At 43.2% G+C, this 16,975-nt stretch overlaps 1 protein-coding gene and 1 pseudogene across 2 annotated transcripts in view; both read left to right on the top strand.

Moving 5' to 3' along the window:
• wdfy3 (WD repeat and FYVE domain containing 3) overlaps positions 1 to 16,975 on the top strand; it is a 583,406-nt gene that overhangs the window by 506,332 nt on the left and 60,099 nt on the right. For both annotated transcript variants that reach the window (XM_085963501.1, XM_085963491.1), the window contains 4 exons: positions 8,964 to 9,083; positions 9,793 to 9,910; positions 10,234 to 10,340; positions 10,488 to 10,641. In XM_085963501.1, the coding sequence (XP_085819627.1) occupies positions 8,964 to 9,083; positions 9,793 to 9,910; positions 10,234 to 10,340; positions 10,488 to 10,641 (499 nt within the window). The remainder of the gene's footprint in view (positions 1 to 8,963; positions 9,084 to 9,792; positions 9,911 to 10,233; positions 10,341 to 10,487; positions 10,642 to 16,975) is intronic.
• LOC147123010 (uncharacterized) lies at positions 10,648 to 16,248 on the top strand (annotated as a pseudogene).

Here is a 16,975-nt window from a genome sequence, read left to right as displayed (position 1 = left end):
AGGATATAGAGATCAGGCGGGAAAGTGGAGTTGAGGTAGAGGACCAGCCATGATCTTATTGAATGGCGGAGCAGGCTCGAGGGGCCGTATGGCCTACTCCTGCTCCTATTTCTTATGTTCTTGTGTAACCCCATGGCTCTTCTTTGGTCAATCTCCAGCACTTGAATGTTTCTCTTGTGTTTCAGTGACTAGAATTGGACACAGTACTCGAGGTGTAGTCTGACCGGTCTAATCTGTACAATTTGACTATGACTTCTTCTCACTAGTATTCTACTATTTTGTTTATGTAGCTGAACATTTTTTGTTTGATTGTTGCTCTTCATTGGTTGGACATCTTTTAGAGTTAAATCTACTAAGACATCTAGGTCTCTTTCAATTCCGTGCTTAGCTAGTTCAACACCATTCGTGGCGTATATGTCTCACTTATTTTTCCTTCCTGTGAAATATTGTGCATTTGTGTGCATTAAGTTTCACCTGCCCGTGTATATATATTTTATTTATACAACTCATTGTAAATTTTTGAACTGCCTCCCCCAATTCCATTGCCCCTCCCACTTTGCATGGCAATATAACAACAGCAGAACATGCAGCACAAGTCTCACAATGCCATCACTCAATCAATGTCAAGTTAGGCAGCATCACTGAATCAGTAGTCAAGTTAGTTAGTATCTAAAATTAAAGATTATATCTAACTTTTGTCACTTTTGATTATTTGCCTTAATATGTGTGATGAGGGTCATGACATATATCCCACTCTCAGTGCTAAGCAATGTTCCCTCTAATTTGTTTTTGTACAGAGCAGGCCACAAACTCCTTTGAGCACAACCTTTTTGTCTGTGGGTAATTTTACAACAACAGCTTCTGCAATGACGACGGCAACAGCAACCACCTAAAAGCATATATACAGTAATGCTATATTGCCACCCCACCATCTCAAATCATGAGGCAATAAGACAAACTCTTAAAAATCATGAAATCATTTGTGTTTTTTTGGTTTATAAACATCATTAGTGGCTATATTTAATCTCTAATAGGTCACAGCTCTTACAAAAACTATATTACATGGGTCTTGTGTTAGATTTTGCTCTGTTAGGTGTCCCATCAAAGTTAATCATAACATCTCGGGGTCATTGTCCAATTAGGATATGCTAATAATGGAGATTACTCAGGTCAAAGGTGAAGCAGGATGAAAATACACAGGTCGGGACTCATCCCGTGTGAGGTATTAATGGCAGATTGACCAGAACAATAGAGGCACCGAAGCTAACACATTAGCAACGATTAGCAAGGTCACATTAACTATCTAAGATTGTCCAGGTCATCTCTTGTTCCTTTGGAAGAGGAAACATCAGGTTAAATTGATTGGCAGTTAAGCCAAAGATTGGAGAAAAGAGACCTCACTTCAGTATACATTCTGAGCAAAGTTTCACACATCCCATGCTATCTCAATCAGGTTAGTCAGACACGATTTGCTGGCTGTCCCTTATTAATCCCTCTGAACCACAGGAGCAGATTTAACATCTCATCCCAAAAACAAATAGACTGGATACTGTTGGTGGAAGGAAAACACTTGATGAACCAAATGATTTGTTCTGTTAAGTTTTCTTATTATTACACCAGACATTAGCAATAACTTTGTTTCCAACATTTGTTGGGAGGTGGTGAGAAACTAAAGCTGGAGTTAACGTGCACTCAGTGCAAACATAAACCCGTACGAGACTCCTGTCTCATGCCTTTAGTATCCTCAATTATCTCTTAGGTTATACCACCACTTTTTAATTTAAGTGCACCCAAAACCACTTTCCATGGGAGCAAAAGTGCTTGTAGAACTGAGGCCTAACATAAGATATTTTTTTAATTTATTTCTTTGAGATGTGGGTGTCGCTGGCAAGGCCAGCATTAATTGCCCTGGAGAAGGTGGTGGTGAGCCGCCAGCTTGAACCGCTGCAGTCCGTGTGGTGAAGGTACTCCCACAGTGCTGTTAGGTAGGGAGTTCCAGTATTTTGACCCAGCGACGATGAAGGATCGGCGATATACTTCTAAGTCAGGATGGTGTGTGACTTGGAGGGGAACTTGGAGGTGGTGGTGTTCCCATGCGCCTGCTGCCCTTGTCCTTCTAGGTGGTAGAGGTCGCGGGTTTGAGATGTGCTGCTGAAGAAGCTTTGGCGAGTTGTTGCAGTGCATCTTGTAGATGATACACACTGCAGCCATGGTACGCCGGTGGTGGAGGGAGTGAATGTTTAAGGTGGTGGATGGGGTGCCGAACAAGCAGGCTGCTTTGTCCTGGATGGTGTTGAGCTTCTTGAGTGTTGTTGGAGCTGCACTCATCCAGGCAAGTGGAGAGTATTCCATCACACTTCTGACTTGTACCTTGTAGATGGTGGAAAGGCTTTGGGGAGTGAGGAGGTGAGACATCCGCCGCAGAATACCTAGACTCTGGCCTGCTCTTGTTGCCACAGTATTTATGTGGCTGGTCCAGTTAAGTTTCCAGTCAATGGTGACCCCCAAGATGTTGATGGTGGGGGATTCGGCAATGGTAATGCAGTTGAATGTCAAGGGGCGGTGGTTAGACTCTCGCTTGTTGGAGATAGTCACTGCCTGACTTCTGTGGCGCAAATGTTACCTGCCACTTTTCAGCCCAAGTCTGAATGTCGTCCAGGTCTTGTTGCATGCGGGCATGAACTGCTTCATTATCTGAGGAGTTGTGAATGGCGCTGAACACTGTGCAGCCATCAGCGAACATCTGACCTTATGTTGGAGGGAAGGTCATTGATGAAGCAGCTGAAGATGGTTGGGCCTAGGATACTGCCCTGAGGAACTCCTGCAGCGATGTCCTGGGGCTGTGATGATTGACCTTCAATCACCACAGCCATCTTCCTTTGTGCTAGGCATAACTCCAGGCAGTGGAGAGTTTTCCCCGTGATTCCCATTGACTTCAGTTTTACTAGGGCGCCTTGATGCCACACTCGGTCAAATGCTGCCTTGATGTCAAGGGCAGTCACTCTCACCTCACCTCTGGAATTCAGCTCCTTTGCGCATGTTTGGACCAAGGCTGTAATGAGGTCAGGAGCTGAGTGGTCTTGGCGGAACCCAAACTTGGCGTCAGTGAGCAGGTTATTGGCGAGTAAGTGCCGCTTGGTAGCACTGTCGTGACACCTTCCATCACTTTGTTGTTGATTGAGAATAGACAGATGGGGCAGTAATTGGCCGGATTTGATTTGTCCTGCTTTTTGTAGACAGGACATACTTGGGCAGTTTTCCACATTGTCGGATAGATGCCAGTCTTGTAGCTGTACTGAAACAGCTTGGCTCGAGGCACGGCTAATTCTGGAGCACAAGTCTTCAGCACGATATCCGGGATTTTGTCGGGGCCCATAGCCTTTGCTGTATCCAGTGTGCTCAGCCATTTCTTGATATCGCGTGGAATGAATCGAATTGGCTGAAGTCTGGCTTCTGTGATGGTGGGGACCTCGGGAGTAGGCCGATATGGATCGTCCACTTGGCACTTCTGGCTGAAGATGGTTGCAAACGCTTCAGCCTTGTCTTTTGCTTCCCTCCTCCTCCCGCCTTGATATTGTTCAGCTTTAATCAGACACTCATTCACATCAACATTTCCAGTTCAGTACCACCTTCTTGGGTTACACATCCACAGCTCACCTTTGTCTGCATTACACCACATGAATTGAAACATTAAAAAATAGTTTTGCCTGAAGAGGTTTACCAAGACACTCACTGTCTAGAGATTGGGATAATTTTTTTTTAAAGTTAACCTAAAAATACATATATTCCAAATATAAGATAATAAAAATATAACTGTATTCACTTTCCTGCCTGCCGCACACATTGAGGTTCTCAACTTTCTCCGATCGGCTCCCACGGTGTGTTCCAAAGTGTGGCTGCAGACTGCCTGTGTGCGGAGCATGCGCGGTGCGGCTCCAGGGAACAGTGGGGGTGAGCACAGCGCAGGCCTCAGCAACACTGAGTACGCGTCTCAGGCCCGAAATCAGAGCCGCTGGGCCCGGCGGATGTGTGGCGAGAGCCCCGGTAACATTAAATCACTGCTCCAGCGCCTCCCCCATCCTACCTGCTGCTTCCCGGTTTTTTCCACCAAGTCCGACTCTTTCGAGACTGCGCCATGGCCCCGGGGAGCATGCGCACTCTAACTGGAGAATTCAGCGGGGTGGATTGAGAGGTTGCTGGTGCGCAGAGAATTGTGGGTTCTGCGGCCACCATTAGTCAACGGCTGTTCGAGATGACGCTCGCCGGGTTCCTGGGCTCTTGCCAAACGCCGTTCCAATTCAGATCGGCTCTGTGAGGTTCCCGGGCCATTCTCTAAGCACTATGACTTTTTCCCGCTCGTTGAGTATTGGACCGCTCCAGCTGTCCAGTTCACAGCGCGGCCTGTGAATTTAAGTGCATGGGAGCTTACAGATCAGTGCGCGGCCGTGCGCCTTAGAGGGAACACAGATGCTGAGCAACATTTGTTGTTTATTTTTGTGTGTCCACTTATGCTTGTATCCCATAGCTCCTGATTATGTCTCTTTTGCACGTTGATATACACTGATTTATGGCATGACAGTGTATATGTGGTTTAAAAAAAATAACTAATTCAATTAAGTTATCTCACTAGATAAATTTGTCTAAGACAGATTGTCCAACATTTGGCCTGCAAAGCCCCTGTCAGTTCCTCCTTTGCACATTTATTTCAGCTTTAGCCCTCTAAATTTCCTTAGCCTGGAGGATTGAGGCAAGCTGCTCACCAATTGGTTATAATCCACCAATCAGGGAGTAGCCTTTTTTGCACCAATCAGAAATGAGCCCTTGCTTGTCCTTCCGGTCCAGGAATTTAAAGAGCTGAAGTTTCCAAACTTCAGAGAAGGGCAGGAATGGGGAAAATCAGGTATATCTGAGAGTGCAGCGACTTCAATTCCAATTCACTATCATGTAGTATTACAACGTATTTACAGCACAGAAACAGGCCATTCGGCCCAACAGGTCTATACTGGTGTTTATGTTCCACATGAGCCTCCTCCCAGCCTTCTTTATCTAACCCCATCAACATATCATTCTATTCTCTCCTCCCTCATGTGTATATCTAGCTTCCCATTAAATGCATCTTTGGTAGTCACCTCAACAACCCTTTATGATAGTGAGTTTCACATTCTAACTACTCTCTGGGTAAAGAAGTTTCTCCTGAATTCCCTATTGGATTTATTAGTGACTATCTTATGTTTATGGCCCCTAGTTCTGGTCTCCCCTGCAAGTGGAAACATCTTCTCTATGTCTACCCTATCAAACTCCTGCATAATCTTAAAGACCTCTATCAGGTCATCCCTTAGGCTTCTCTTTTCTAGAGAGAAGAGTCCCAGCCTGTTCAGTCTTTCATGATGGATATAACCTCTCAGCTTTGATATCAGTCTAGTAAATCTTTTTTGCATCTTCTCCAGTACCTCTATATCCTTTTTATAATATGGAGACCAGAACTGTTCACCGTACTCCAAGTGTGGTCTAACGAAGGTTCGATACAAGTTTAATATAACTTCTCTATTTTTCAATTCTATCCCTCTAGAAATGAACCCCAGTGCTTTGTTTGCTTTTTTATGGCCTTATTAACCTGCACCACTACTTTGTGATCTGTGTATCTGTATCCTCAGATCCCTCTGCTCCTCTACCTCATTTAGACATTTATTTTCCAAGGAATATGTGGCCTCCTTATTCTTCCTACCTAAATGTACCACCTCACACTTATCTATATTAAATTTAATTTGCCAAGTATACACCCATTCTGCAAATTTATTAATGTCTATTGTCACAGTCCTCCTCTGTATTAACTACACCCACCCACCTCCAATTTTGTGTTGTCCGCAAATTTTGAAATTGTACTTCCAATATCCAAATTGTTTATGTAAATGGTGAACAGTAGTGATCTCAGCACCGATCTTTGTGGAACACCACTTCCCACCTTTTGCCAGTCTGAGTAACTACCTTTAACCCCTACTCTCTGGTTTTCTGTTTTGTAGCCAGCTTGCTATCTATTCTGCTACTTGTCCCCTGACTCCGCATGTTCTGACCTTAGCCATGAGTCTACTATGCAGTACCTTATCGAAGGCCTGTTTGAAAATCTAAATATATTACATCTACTACATTACCCTTCTCTACCCTTTCTGTTAATTCTTCAAAGAATTCAATAAGGTTGGTCAACCTTGACCTTCCCTTTTGAAATCTGTGTTGACTACACTTTATTTTCAGTTTCTTGATGTTTTTCCGTAAGTCTTTCTTTAAGGATTACGTTATCTTTCCTACCACCGACATTAAGGTAATTGGTCTATCTCCCTTTTTAAATATAGGAATCACATTAGCTATCCGCACTATTCCCTTTTCTAATGAATTTTTATATAGATATATGTATATGCAATAGTGCCTCTGCTATCACGTCCCTAACTTTTAATATGCGCAGATGCAATCCATCTAGTCCAGAGGTTTTGTCCTCTCTGCTTGATTAGTTTATCAGTTATCACTTCCCTTTCTACCTTAAATGTCTTTATATCTTTTTTGATCACTTCTTCTAATGTCATGATCACCATGTTTGTCTCCCTGATAAATACCAAGGCAAAGTCATTATTTAATATTTCTGCCATTTTGCTCTTATTACCTGTGAGTTTATGTTGTGTATCCCTTAGTAGCCCTATCCCTATTCTGATCTTTTGTTATTTATATGTCTGCATAATACTATTCCTTTTTTATATTCCTTGATAATTTAATTTTGTAGATCTCTTTGTCTTCCTAATTGTTTTATTTGACTTCTTTCCTAACCATTTCATATTCCCTTTTGTCATCCTCTCCTTTGTTGTCTAAGTACTTAGTGTATGCCTTTTTCTTTAGCTTCAATTTTGCCTTTATTTCTTGATTCATTCATGGTGTGTCATTACTAGCTAGTTTGTTCTCCCTTTTTAGTGTGATATATTTCTCCAGGACACTCTTGATCAGCATTTTAAATGTTTCCCACTGCTGTTCTATTTCTGTGTCAGTAAATTTTTCCAGTTTATTTTCCCTAGTTTCATTCGCATCCCCTTAAAATCACCTTTTTTCAATTTATTACTTTGGACTTTAGCTTACTTATGTCCTTCTCGATCTTTATCTTAAACCTTATTATGTTATGATCGTTATTGCCTAGATGTTCCCCTATGCTTAATTCTCTTACTTGATCTGGTACATTTCCCATTACTGGATCTAGCAGTGTCCCCTCTCATTGGGCTTTTTACATACTGGGTAAGAAAGGAGTCCTGCACACATTGTAAAAACTCCTCCATTTCCTGTACCCCTTTCACTTTCTCTTCCTGCCAGTTTAGTTGGGGGTAGTTAAAATCTCCTATGATTATTATTCTATGTCCTTTACTCATATTGCATATTTTCTTACAAATTTGTTCCTCCACTTCCTTTCCACTATTAGGTGGTCTGTAGTTATACCCCTATTAGCATGATCGCTCCCTTATCTTTTATTGTAATCCATATGGATTCTGTTTCTCACCACCTGTTAGTTCTGTCCCTTTTTCTACTGCCATTATGTTATCTCTAATTGGTACAGCTACCCCACCCTTTCTTCCTTCCCAACCTTTCTGATTATATTATAACCAATATTCCCTTTGGGCTCCAGGGAACGTGGGCAGCCAGCTTTTCAATGCAAAAACCGCTCATGCGCGGTATTTTGAATGGCCCACACAGCCATGTGTGCCAAAACAAATTAGAGGCAACATTGGTTATAACCTACAATATTTAGTTGCCAGACCAGTTCTTTATGTAGCCATGTTTGTTATTCCTAGCATATCTGGTTCCTTGCTACAGATTATTGTCTCCAGTTTCCCAGTTTTATTTTGATTGCTGTGCAGGCAGTTTAATTCTCCTTTAATAGTTGTTCCTTTCACTTTATTTTTAACAGTCCTTTTATTTTATTTAGCCTATTTTATAACTATCTTTCCCTGACAGTTTATGTTGCACTTGTTCCCTTACCTTAGTCTGACCTTTACTCTCATCTCCTATTTCTTTTATCTTCAGACATGTTATTTTCACCAGATTTTCAGCCACACATTCTCCATCTTTCTATCTGAGCCGCCCTACTCTAAACCTTGGCTTCTACTAACCTAACCTTCACTGCTTCACACTTTACTCCCAAGGTTTACTTCTCACCAATTACTAAACCCGCGGCTGCACTTCTACTAATGGCCCAACAGCTGCTTCTTTTAGGCTCTCAATGTACAAGAAAGCAACTCCACATCTGCTCTTCTCCCACAGTATACTTCCCATGGAGCTTGCAATCAGCATCTCTCTCAAATTACCGCTGAACCTACTGACATCTCCGTTGCTATCCACTTCAGTTTCTCCAACCACCCAGTACCACTGCAAATCAAAGGTCATTCCTCCATTGCAACAGCTCTCCTCAACCATGACCTTCTCTTCCTTTCCAGACATCACAAGCCATTTACAGGTTCCTGAAACTTCCACCCACTGCATCCTCAATAATATCCTTCCTAATTAATATAAATGTTAACTGTGGACTGTATCACATACTCTTAAGGATTTATTTCCACTTCCCCTTCACCTTATCAACAATCAGACCAAACTCCAGTAAATCAAGAGACCTTTTATGTTAATGCTGGATGGAGGGAGGAGTTCTTGGGGGGGGGGGGGGTGATTTCTGTGTAGGAGGTTGGAATTTTTGTGTTTTTTTGTGTTAAGGTGGGCCCTCGCTTGTTTTGTATGGCGGTCTTGTATTTTTGCATAATCATATGCAGTCTACCCACTAGTTTTGACGTGTAGAATATACAGCCCCTAGTTCCAAAAAGTTGGACGTCCCTGACCTATCTAATGCATAGCAATAAAATCCTTTTAAATGGGGCAGTCTGTGTTGATTTGTGTGTGTAACGAAGGAACCAAGGTCATTACATTTTTTGTTGCCTTTCCTTTAGAGAGGAGAAATCAGTAATTTCCAATACCTCATGCATCTAAACACATTAGCAGGCCGATCCTATAATGACTTGATGCAGTATCCGGTATTCCCATGGATCCTTGCAGACTATGATTCTGAGGTATGGAGGCTTTTCAAATCACTATTCTAAAAGTGTTTCTGAAGGGAAATTGATTTATACCTTATAGAATTTTAGTAAAAAATTGTTGATGACTACATTGTAATTTTTGTTTCATTTATTGCCCATTCCTAGTTGCCCAGCACAGTTTGATACAACTGAGTTGCTTTCTAGGCCACTTCAAAGATGGTTAAGAGTCAACCACGTTGGTAGGCAGGTTTCCTTCCCTAATGAACCAGTTGCCCTTTTACAACAATCCAATAGCTTTTTCTTGATACTAGCTTTTTAATTTCCAGATTAAAAAAAAACTGAATTCATATTCTCAAACTGCCATGGTGGTTTGAACTTGCGTTCTCTGGATTACTAGTCCAGTATAACAGCTACACTACCATACCCCAAGGATGTAATGAATATTTTGAAATTCCCCAAGTCTCAATATTTCATATCCATTTAGGGATACAATTTAAACACAACCCTTAATAAGCAGTATTGACTTATCAATTAGCAATTGGTTCAATCCAGACTGCACGAGCAAAGAGTATGCAAGATTGAGTTGTAATTGAAGATTGAACTGCTGAGTATTGACTTGTTTAAATTTTATTAAAGTTATTCCTTTCTCAAGTGACCCACCAAAGCTATCATTTTACTTCTGATTTATTTGTTTAAAAATTCAAAAGAAAATATTCGTGAGTAATTCCTTTTCTTTATATAGGAACTTGATCTTACAAATCCCAAAACGTTTAGGAACCTGGCTAAACCGATGGGGGCTCAGACTGAAGAGAGGTTAGCTCAGTATAAGAAACGCTATAAGGACTGGGAAGATCCAAATGGTAAAGAAATTTACAGAGATGGAAATATAATTATATACTTGCATGCAATATAAATAGAACCTTTTCTATGCAGAACTATCTCTGTGAATGCTCATAGAGTTTTCTGATTTATGTCAAACTTTTTCATGAACTCCCTTGTTTACAAATTTTGATATAGAGAAAAGAAATATTAAGCTGGATGAAATAACCTTTTAAATGGTATAATTTTAAATACTAGTGCTGTGTAAATTTTTTTTGGAATAAGCTATTTATTTTGTAAACAACTTATGCTGGTGATTTTGAATTTGATTGTGGGTAATTTGTATCCTATTCTTGATTTCTAGGTGAAACGCCAGCATATCATTATGGTACACATTATTCATCTGCCATGATTGTAGCTTCTTATTTAGTAAGAATGGAGCCATTCACTCAAATATTTCTCCGGCTCCAGGTAACTAAAGTGCAACTGATTCAATGTTTAATTATTTTACCACCTTCTTCAGTCTAATGCATCTAGTTATAAAAAATTCAAGGAAAGGAACATTTATATTGCTGAACTTTCATCATGTTACTTGTTTGTGTCGTTCTCCTTTCTCAGGGTGGTCATTTTGATCTAGCTGACCGTATGTTTCACAGTGTGCGAGAGGCCTGGTACTCAGCATCCAAACACAACATGGCAGACGTGAAAGAACTCATTCCAGAATTCTTCTACCTTCCAGAGTTTCTCCTGAACTCCAACAACTTTGATCTAGGTATGACTGTTATACAGCAAGTGCATAGAATTATAGGAGAGATTCAACAATCCTGTGCTCTCAACAGAGAGCTGTACTTGAAGGGATTGCAGGTCAGAAATAGGGCTGCTATATTCTACATCCAATTCTCCAGCCTCTGGTCCGTTTGAGCACCATTTCCCACAAGGAGTGCAAGATTGGTGAATTTACCATTTATCAATAAGGAATTTTTATCACATAATAAAGAAAGAAACAACTTACACTTATATGAAGCCTTTCACGTCCCAAAGAGCTTTACAGCCAATTAATATTTTTGAAGTGTAGTCACGATTGTAACGTAAGGAAACATGGCAGCCAATTTACGCACAGCAAGGAGATAATGACCAGATAATCTGTTTTAGTGCTGTTGGTTGAGAGATAAATATTGGCCGGGACAACTCCCTTGCTCTTCTTCGAATGGTGCCATGGACTCTTTTACATACACCTAAGAGGGCAGGCGGGGTGTCAGTTTAAAGTCTCACCTTAAATTCTGCAGCATGTCCAAAAGATAGTGGTAGAATCATAGAAGTTTACAGCACAGAAGGAGGCCATTCGGCACACTGTGTCCACGCAGGCCAAAAAAGAGCCATCCAGCCTAATCCCACTTTCCAGCTCATTATCCGTAGCCTTGTAGGTTACAGCACGTCAGGTGCATATCCATGTACTTTTTAAATGTGTTGAGGGTTTCTGCCTCTATCACCCTTTCAGACTGAGTTCCAGACCCCCACCACCCTCTGACAGTGTTTCCCCTAAGGTGAGCGGATGCGCAGCGATTGTGAGGTCCTGCGCAGGTCGCTCACCAGCTACTAGCGCTGGAAGAGATACTGTGCGTGTGCAACCATGCAGCAAATTTAAAGGGCCCACGCAGAGAAAAAAAAATTAGAGGGAACATTGCTCTATGGGTGAAAAAATTTCTCCTCAACTCCCCTCTAATCCTTCTACCAATTACTTTAAATCTATGCCCCCTTGGTTATTGACCTCTCTGCCAAGAGAAATAGGTTCTTCCTATCCACACATAATTTTATACACCTCAATTAAGTCTCCCCTCAGCTTCCTCTGTTCCAAAGAAAACAACCCCAGCCTATCCAATCTTTCCTCATAGCTAAAATTCTCAAGTCCTGGCAACATCCTTGTAAATCTCCTCTGTACCCTCTCTAGTGCAATCACATATTTCCTGTAATGTAGTGACCAGAACTGTATGCCGTACTCTAAACTTTTCTGAATTGGAAAGTTATCTTGATGTTCATCCACAATGGCACTCAACTACATAAAAAATCTATACAAAATAATTTTTCTGTTAATTATTGCCAAAAGGTTCCGGTTATCAATTATGATCAACAGGGTTCGACTGGGTTAATGTCAATAACTAGCAAGTCTAGTACTCTTCAGGAAACCTATCGGGCCACCCTCAGGGACATGAGAGAACAGTATATTGAATTAGCAACAGGCAATAGAAAGGCTCTATCTGCATGGAGGTTGGAAGAACCAGTGGACTGTACTGCACAGATGGAAGGCCTTAAACAAACCAGTTTAGGGGAAGTGAATGCCATACCTTGGCACCAATGTTCCTGTTAAGCTGTGCAGCCTTGCAGCACTCTCGAGGTCCCGCGCAGGCCACTCAGCGGTCTTGCAATGGAAAAACCGTGCATGCGCGGAAATTTGAATGGGCCACGCAGACCGCTAAATGGACCGTGCACCAAAAACAAATCAGCGGTAACATTGTTAGCACCTAGCTGAAAGTGGGGCAGCGGACATGCAAGTATTTATGCTGAATGTCTAAAATCTCTAGGTGGGGGTGTGGTGGTGTGGAGCGGGCAGAATACAGATAATCCAGTAACATATTGGTTATGTTACTGGACTAGTGATCCAGAGGCCTGGTCTAATGATCCGGAGACATGAGTTCAAATCCCACCACGGCAGCTGGGGAATTTAAATTCAGTTAATTAAATAAATCTGGAAGGAACAAGCTAGTATCAGTAATGGTGACCATGAAACTACCAGATTGTCGTTTTTAAAAAAAAAAAAAAAAAAAATTAAAAAAAATTAAAAAAAAAAAATCTGGTTCATTAATGTCCTTCAGGGAAGGAATCTGCTGTCCTTACCTGGTCTGGCTTATAGCTGACTCCAGACCCACAGCAAGGTGGTTGACTTTTAACTGTCCTCTGAACTGGCCTAGCAAGCCATTCAGTTGTATCAAACCGCAATGAAAAACAAGTATAGTAGTATAAACCGGACAGACCACCCGGCATCGACCTAGGCACCAGACACGACAAAGGCACACTCAGCACAGTCGACCCTGCAAAGCCCTCCTCACCAATAACTGGGGACTTGTCCCAAAATTGGGAGAGCTGTCCCTCAGGCGAGTCAAGCAACAGCCTGACACAGTCATACTCACGGAATTATACCTTTCAGCCAACGTCCCACACTCCTCCATCACGATCCCTGAATATGTCCTGTCCCACCGGCAGGACAGACTCACCAGATGTGGCAGCACAGTGTTATACAGTTGGGAGGGAGTGGCTCTGGGAGTGCTCAACATTGATTCCAGACCTCATGGCATCAGGTCAAACATGGGCAAGGAAACCTCCTGCTAATTACCACCTACCGCCCTCCCTCAGCTGATGAATAGGTACTCCTCCATGTTGAACACTACTTGGAAGAAGCACTGAGGGTAGCAAGGGCACAGAATATACTCTGGGTGGGGAACTTCCATGTCCATCAACAAGAGTGGCTCGGTAGCTCCACTACTGACTGAGCTGGCAAAGTCCTGAAGAACATAACTGCCAGACTGGGCCTGCAGCAGGTGGTGAGAGAACCAGCATGAGGGAAAACCTACTTGACCTCATCCTCACCAGTCTACCAGTCGCAGATGCATCTGTCCATGACAGTATTGGTAGGAGTGACCACTGCACAGTCCTTGTGGAGACGAAGTCCCATCTTCACACTGCGGACACCCTACATCATGCTGTGTGGCACTACCACTGTGCTAAAGGGAAATAGATTCAGAATAGATCTAGCAGCTCAAAACTGGTCATCCATGAGGCTCTGTGGGCCATCAGCAGCAGCAGAATTGTATTCCACCACAATCTGTAATCTCATGGTCCGGCATATCCCTCATTCTATCAAGCCAGGGGACCAATCCTGATTCAATGAGGAGTGCAGAAGAGCATGCCAGGAGCAGCACCAGGCGTACCAAAAAATGAGGTGCCAACCTGGTGAAGCTACAACACAGGACTACATGCAAGCTAAAAAGCAGAAGCAGCATGCTATAGACAAGCCTGAGCGATCACACGACCAACGGATCAGATCAAAGCTCTGCAGTCCTGCCACATCCAGTCATGAATGGTGGTGGACAATTAAACAACTAACAGGAGGAGGAGGCTCCATGAATATCCCCATCCTCAATGATGGCGGAGCCCAGCACGTGAGCGCAAACAACAAAGCTGAAGTGATTGCAACCATCTTCAGCCAGAAGTGCCGAGTGAATGATCTATCTCGGCCTCCTCCTGAGGTCCCAACTATCACAGAAGCCAGTCTTCAGGCAATTCAATTCACTCCATGTGATGTCAAGATATGGCTGAGCACACTGAACACAGCCAAGGCTATGGGCCCAGATAACACCCCGGCTGTAGTGCTGAAGATTTGTGCTCCAGAACTAGCCGTGCCTTGAGCCAAGCTGGTCCAGTACCGCTACAACACTGGCATCTACCCGACAAAGTGGAAAATTGTCCAGGTATATCCTGTCTACAAAAAACAGGACAAATCCAATCCAGCCAATTACCGCCCCATCAGTCTATTCTCAGTCATCAACAAAATGATGGAAGGTGTCGTCGACAGTGCTATCAATGGCACTTAATCACCAATAACCTTCTCACCGATGCTCAGTTTGGGTTCCGCCTGGACCACTTGGCTCCAGACCTCATTACAGCCTTAGTCGAAACATGGACAAAAGAGCTGAATTCCAGAGGTGAGGTGAGAGTGACTGCCCTTGACATCAAGTCAGCATTTGACCGAGCGTGGCATCAAGGAGCTCTAGTAAAATTGAAGTCAACGGGAATTGAGGAAAACTCTCCACTGGCTTGAGTCATACCTAGCACAAAGGAAGATGGTTGTGGTTGTTGGAGGCCAATCTGCTCAACCCCAGGACATTGCTGCAGGAGTTCTTGGGGCAGTGTCCTAGGCCCAACCATCTTCAGCTGCTTCATCAATGACTTTCCCTCCAACATACAGTCAGAAGTGGGGATGTTCACTGATTGCAGTGTGTTCAGTTCCATTCGCAACTCCTCATACTGAAGCAGTCTGTGCTTGCATGCAGCAAGACCTGGACAACATTTAGGCTTGGGCTGATAAATGGCAAGTAACATTCATGCCACACAAATGTCAGGCAATGACTATCTCCAACAAGAGAGTCTCTAACCACCTCCCCTTGACATTCAACAGCATTACCATCGCCAAACCCCCCACCATCAACATCCTGCGGGTCACCATTGACCAGAAAATTAACTGGACCAGCCTCATAAATACTGTGGCTTCAAGAGCCGGTCAGAGGCTAGGTATTCTGCAGTGAGTCACTCACCACCTGACTCCCCAAAGCTTTCCACCATCTACAGGGCACAAGGCAGGAGTGTGGTGGAATACTCTCCACTTGCCTGGATGAGTGCAGATCCAACAACACTCAAGAAGCTCAATGCCATCCAGGACAAAGCAGCCCGCTTGAATGGCACTCCACCACCCGCGCACCATGGCTGCAGTGTGTGCCATCTACAAGATGCACTGCAGCAACTTGCCAAGGCTTCTTCAACAGCACCTCCCAAACCCGCGACCTCTACTGCCTAAAAGGACAAGGGCAGCAGGCGCATGAGAACACCACCACTTGCAAGTTCCCCTCCAAATCACACACCACCTTGAATTGGAAATATCTCATCGTTCCTTCATTGTTGCTCGGTCAAAATCCTGGAGTTCTCTACCTAACAGCACTGTGGGAGTACCTTCACCCCGCGAACTGCATTGGTTCAAGGAGGCGACTCACCACCACCTTCTCGAGGGCAATTAGGGATGGGCAATAAATGCTGGCCTTGTTCGCAACGCCCACGTCCCCTGAATGAAAAAAATGTAGGACAGGATATGGTCTTGTACAAAGTTATGCAGTATAGTAAGGGCCGCTAAACCCATCGATATTTGCAAGATTACCAACCTCGTGAAGAAGCTATTGGTTTTGATGGGAGCATTTTGAAGTGATGAGTTTAGACTTCTCAAGAAGCATATTGCATAATATTATAGTCAATATTGGCCCAGAAATTCGGGTCGGAGGCTTCCTGCGGGTGCAAGCCTCCGACCTGCACTTGCCTAGCGCGCCAGCCGTTGTGCTGTGGGCCCGCGTGGGATTCTGATCCTGGGCCTGCTCCAACTGCCGGCGCGCAGTGCTTGCGTATCCCAGGGGCGCAGTTAGTTCGAAGCGTCCCCTGGGATCACATGGGCCATGGAGAGCCAATGGTAGCGGGGAATGCCCATTCATAAATTTGACAGGAAGAGCTGCCAAATCTATGAATACAATTCAGCCCCAAAACATCACTAAAACTTCAAATACATTTTTTTAAAATCACATTTTTAAAATAACTATAAATTACATAAAATAACTATTTTAAACAATGATTTGAATTTCTGAAAAAATTAATTACAGTTTCTAATGGGGCTAAAAATAAACTTACCTTTCTTTAAAGTATTTAAAAATAATAAACTTGTGGAAAAAATGTTTTAATTTTACTTAATTCACCACTTACCTTGTTAAAAGCAGGCCTTGCGACTGCTTTTTAGAAGCATAGCTGCTGGAGACTTAACCTGCAAAAAAAACGGAAGTTCCAGGCGTACGCGCTGCCTCTCCGGTGCACGCGTTCAACCTGTGAACCCCTTCCTTTAAGGGAACGGAAGTCCAGTTTCCCATGCATGCGCAGTGCATGCACAAAACCGGCACTTTCGTTGGGCCTACACGTGAGTACCCAGCGCGTACTCACCGTGGGGACCCAAAGTTCTGGCCCATTAATGTACTTAAGTAAAATTCTTTCTAAAGTGTATTGGTGTTGGTAATGCCTAGTGCCAACATTGTCTACATTTCACATCTACCGGAGTACTTATTAGGGATGATTCCACAATCCGATGCATCCAGTGTGCTTGCAGGGAGCGCATCAGGGGTAATTGTCTGTAAATTTCCATCCATAATAGACGTGGAATCATTAGTTGCGTGCCCAAGATTTCACAAGGTGCACATACACCACTCCTTGCTGGAGCCCTTGATCATGGAAACGCCCCTGTGGTTTTC

The sequence above is a fragment of the Somniosus microcephalus genome, chromosome 2, assembly GCF_052327205.1.
Source record: "Somniosus microcephalus isolate GS21.2 chromosome 2, FLI_Smic_1.0, whole genome shotgun sequence".
Lineage (NCBI taxonomy): Eukaryota > Metazoa > Chordata > Chondrichthyes > Squaliformes > Somniosidae > Somniosus > Somniosus microcephalus.
Note: the sequence above shows the minus strand (reverse complement) of the source record. Positions and strands in the feature narration are given on the sequence as shown.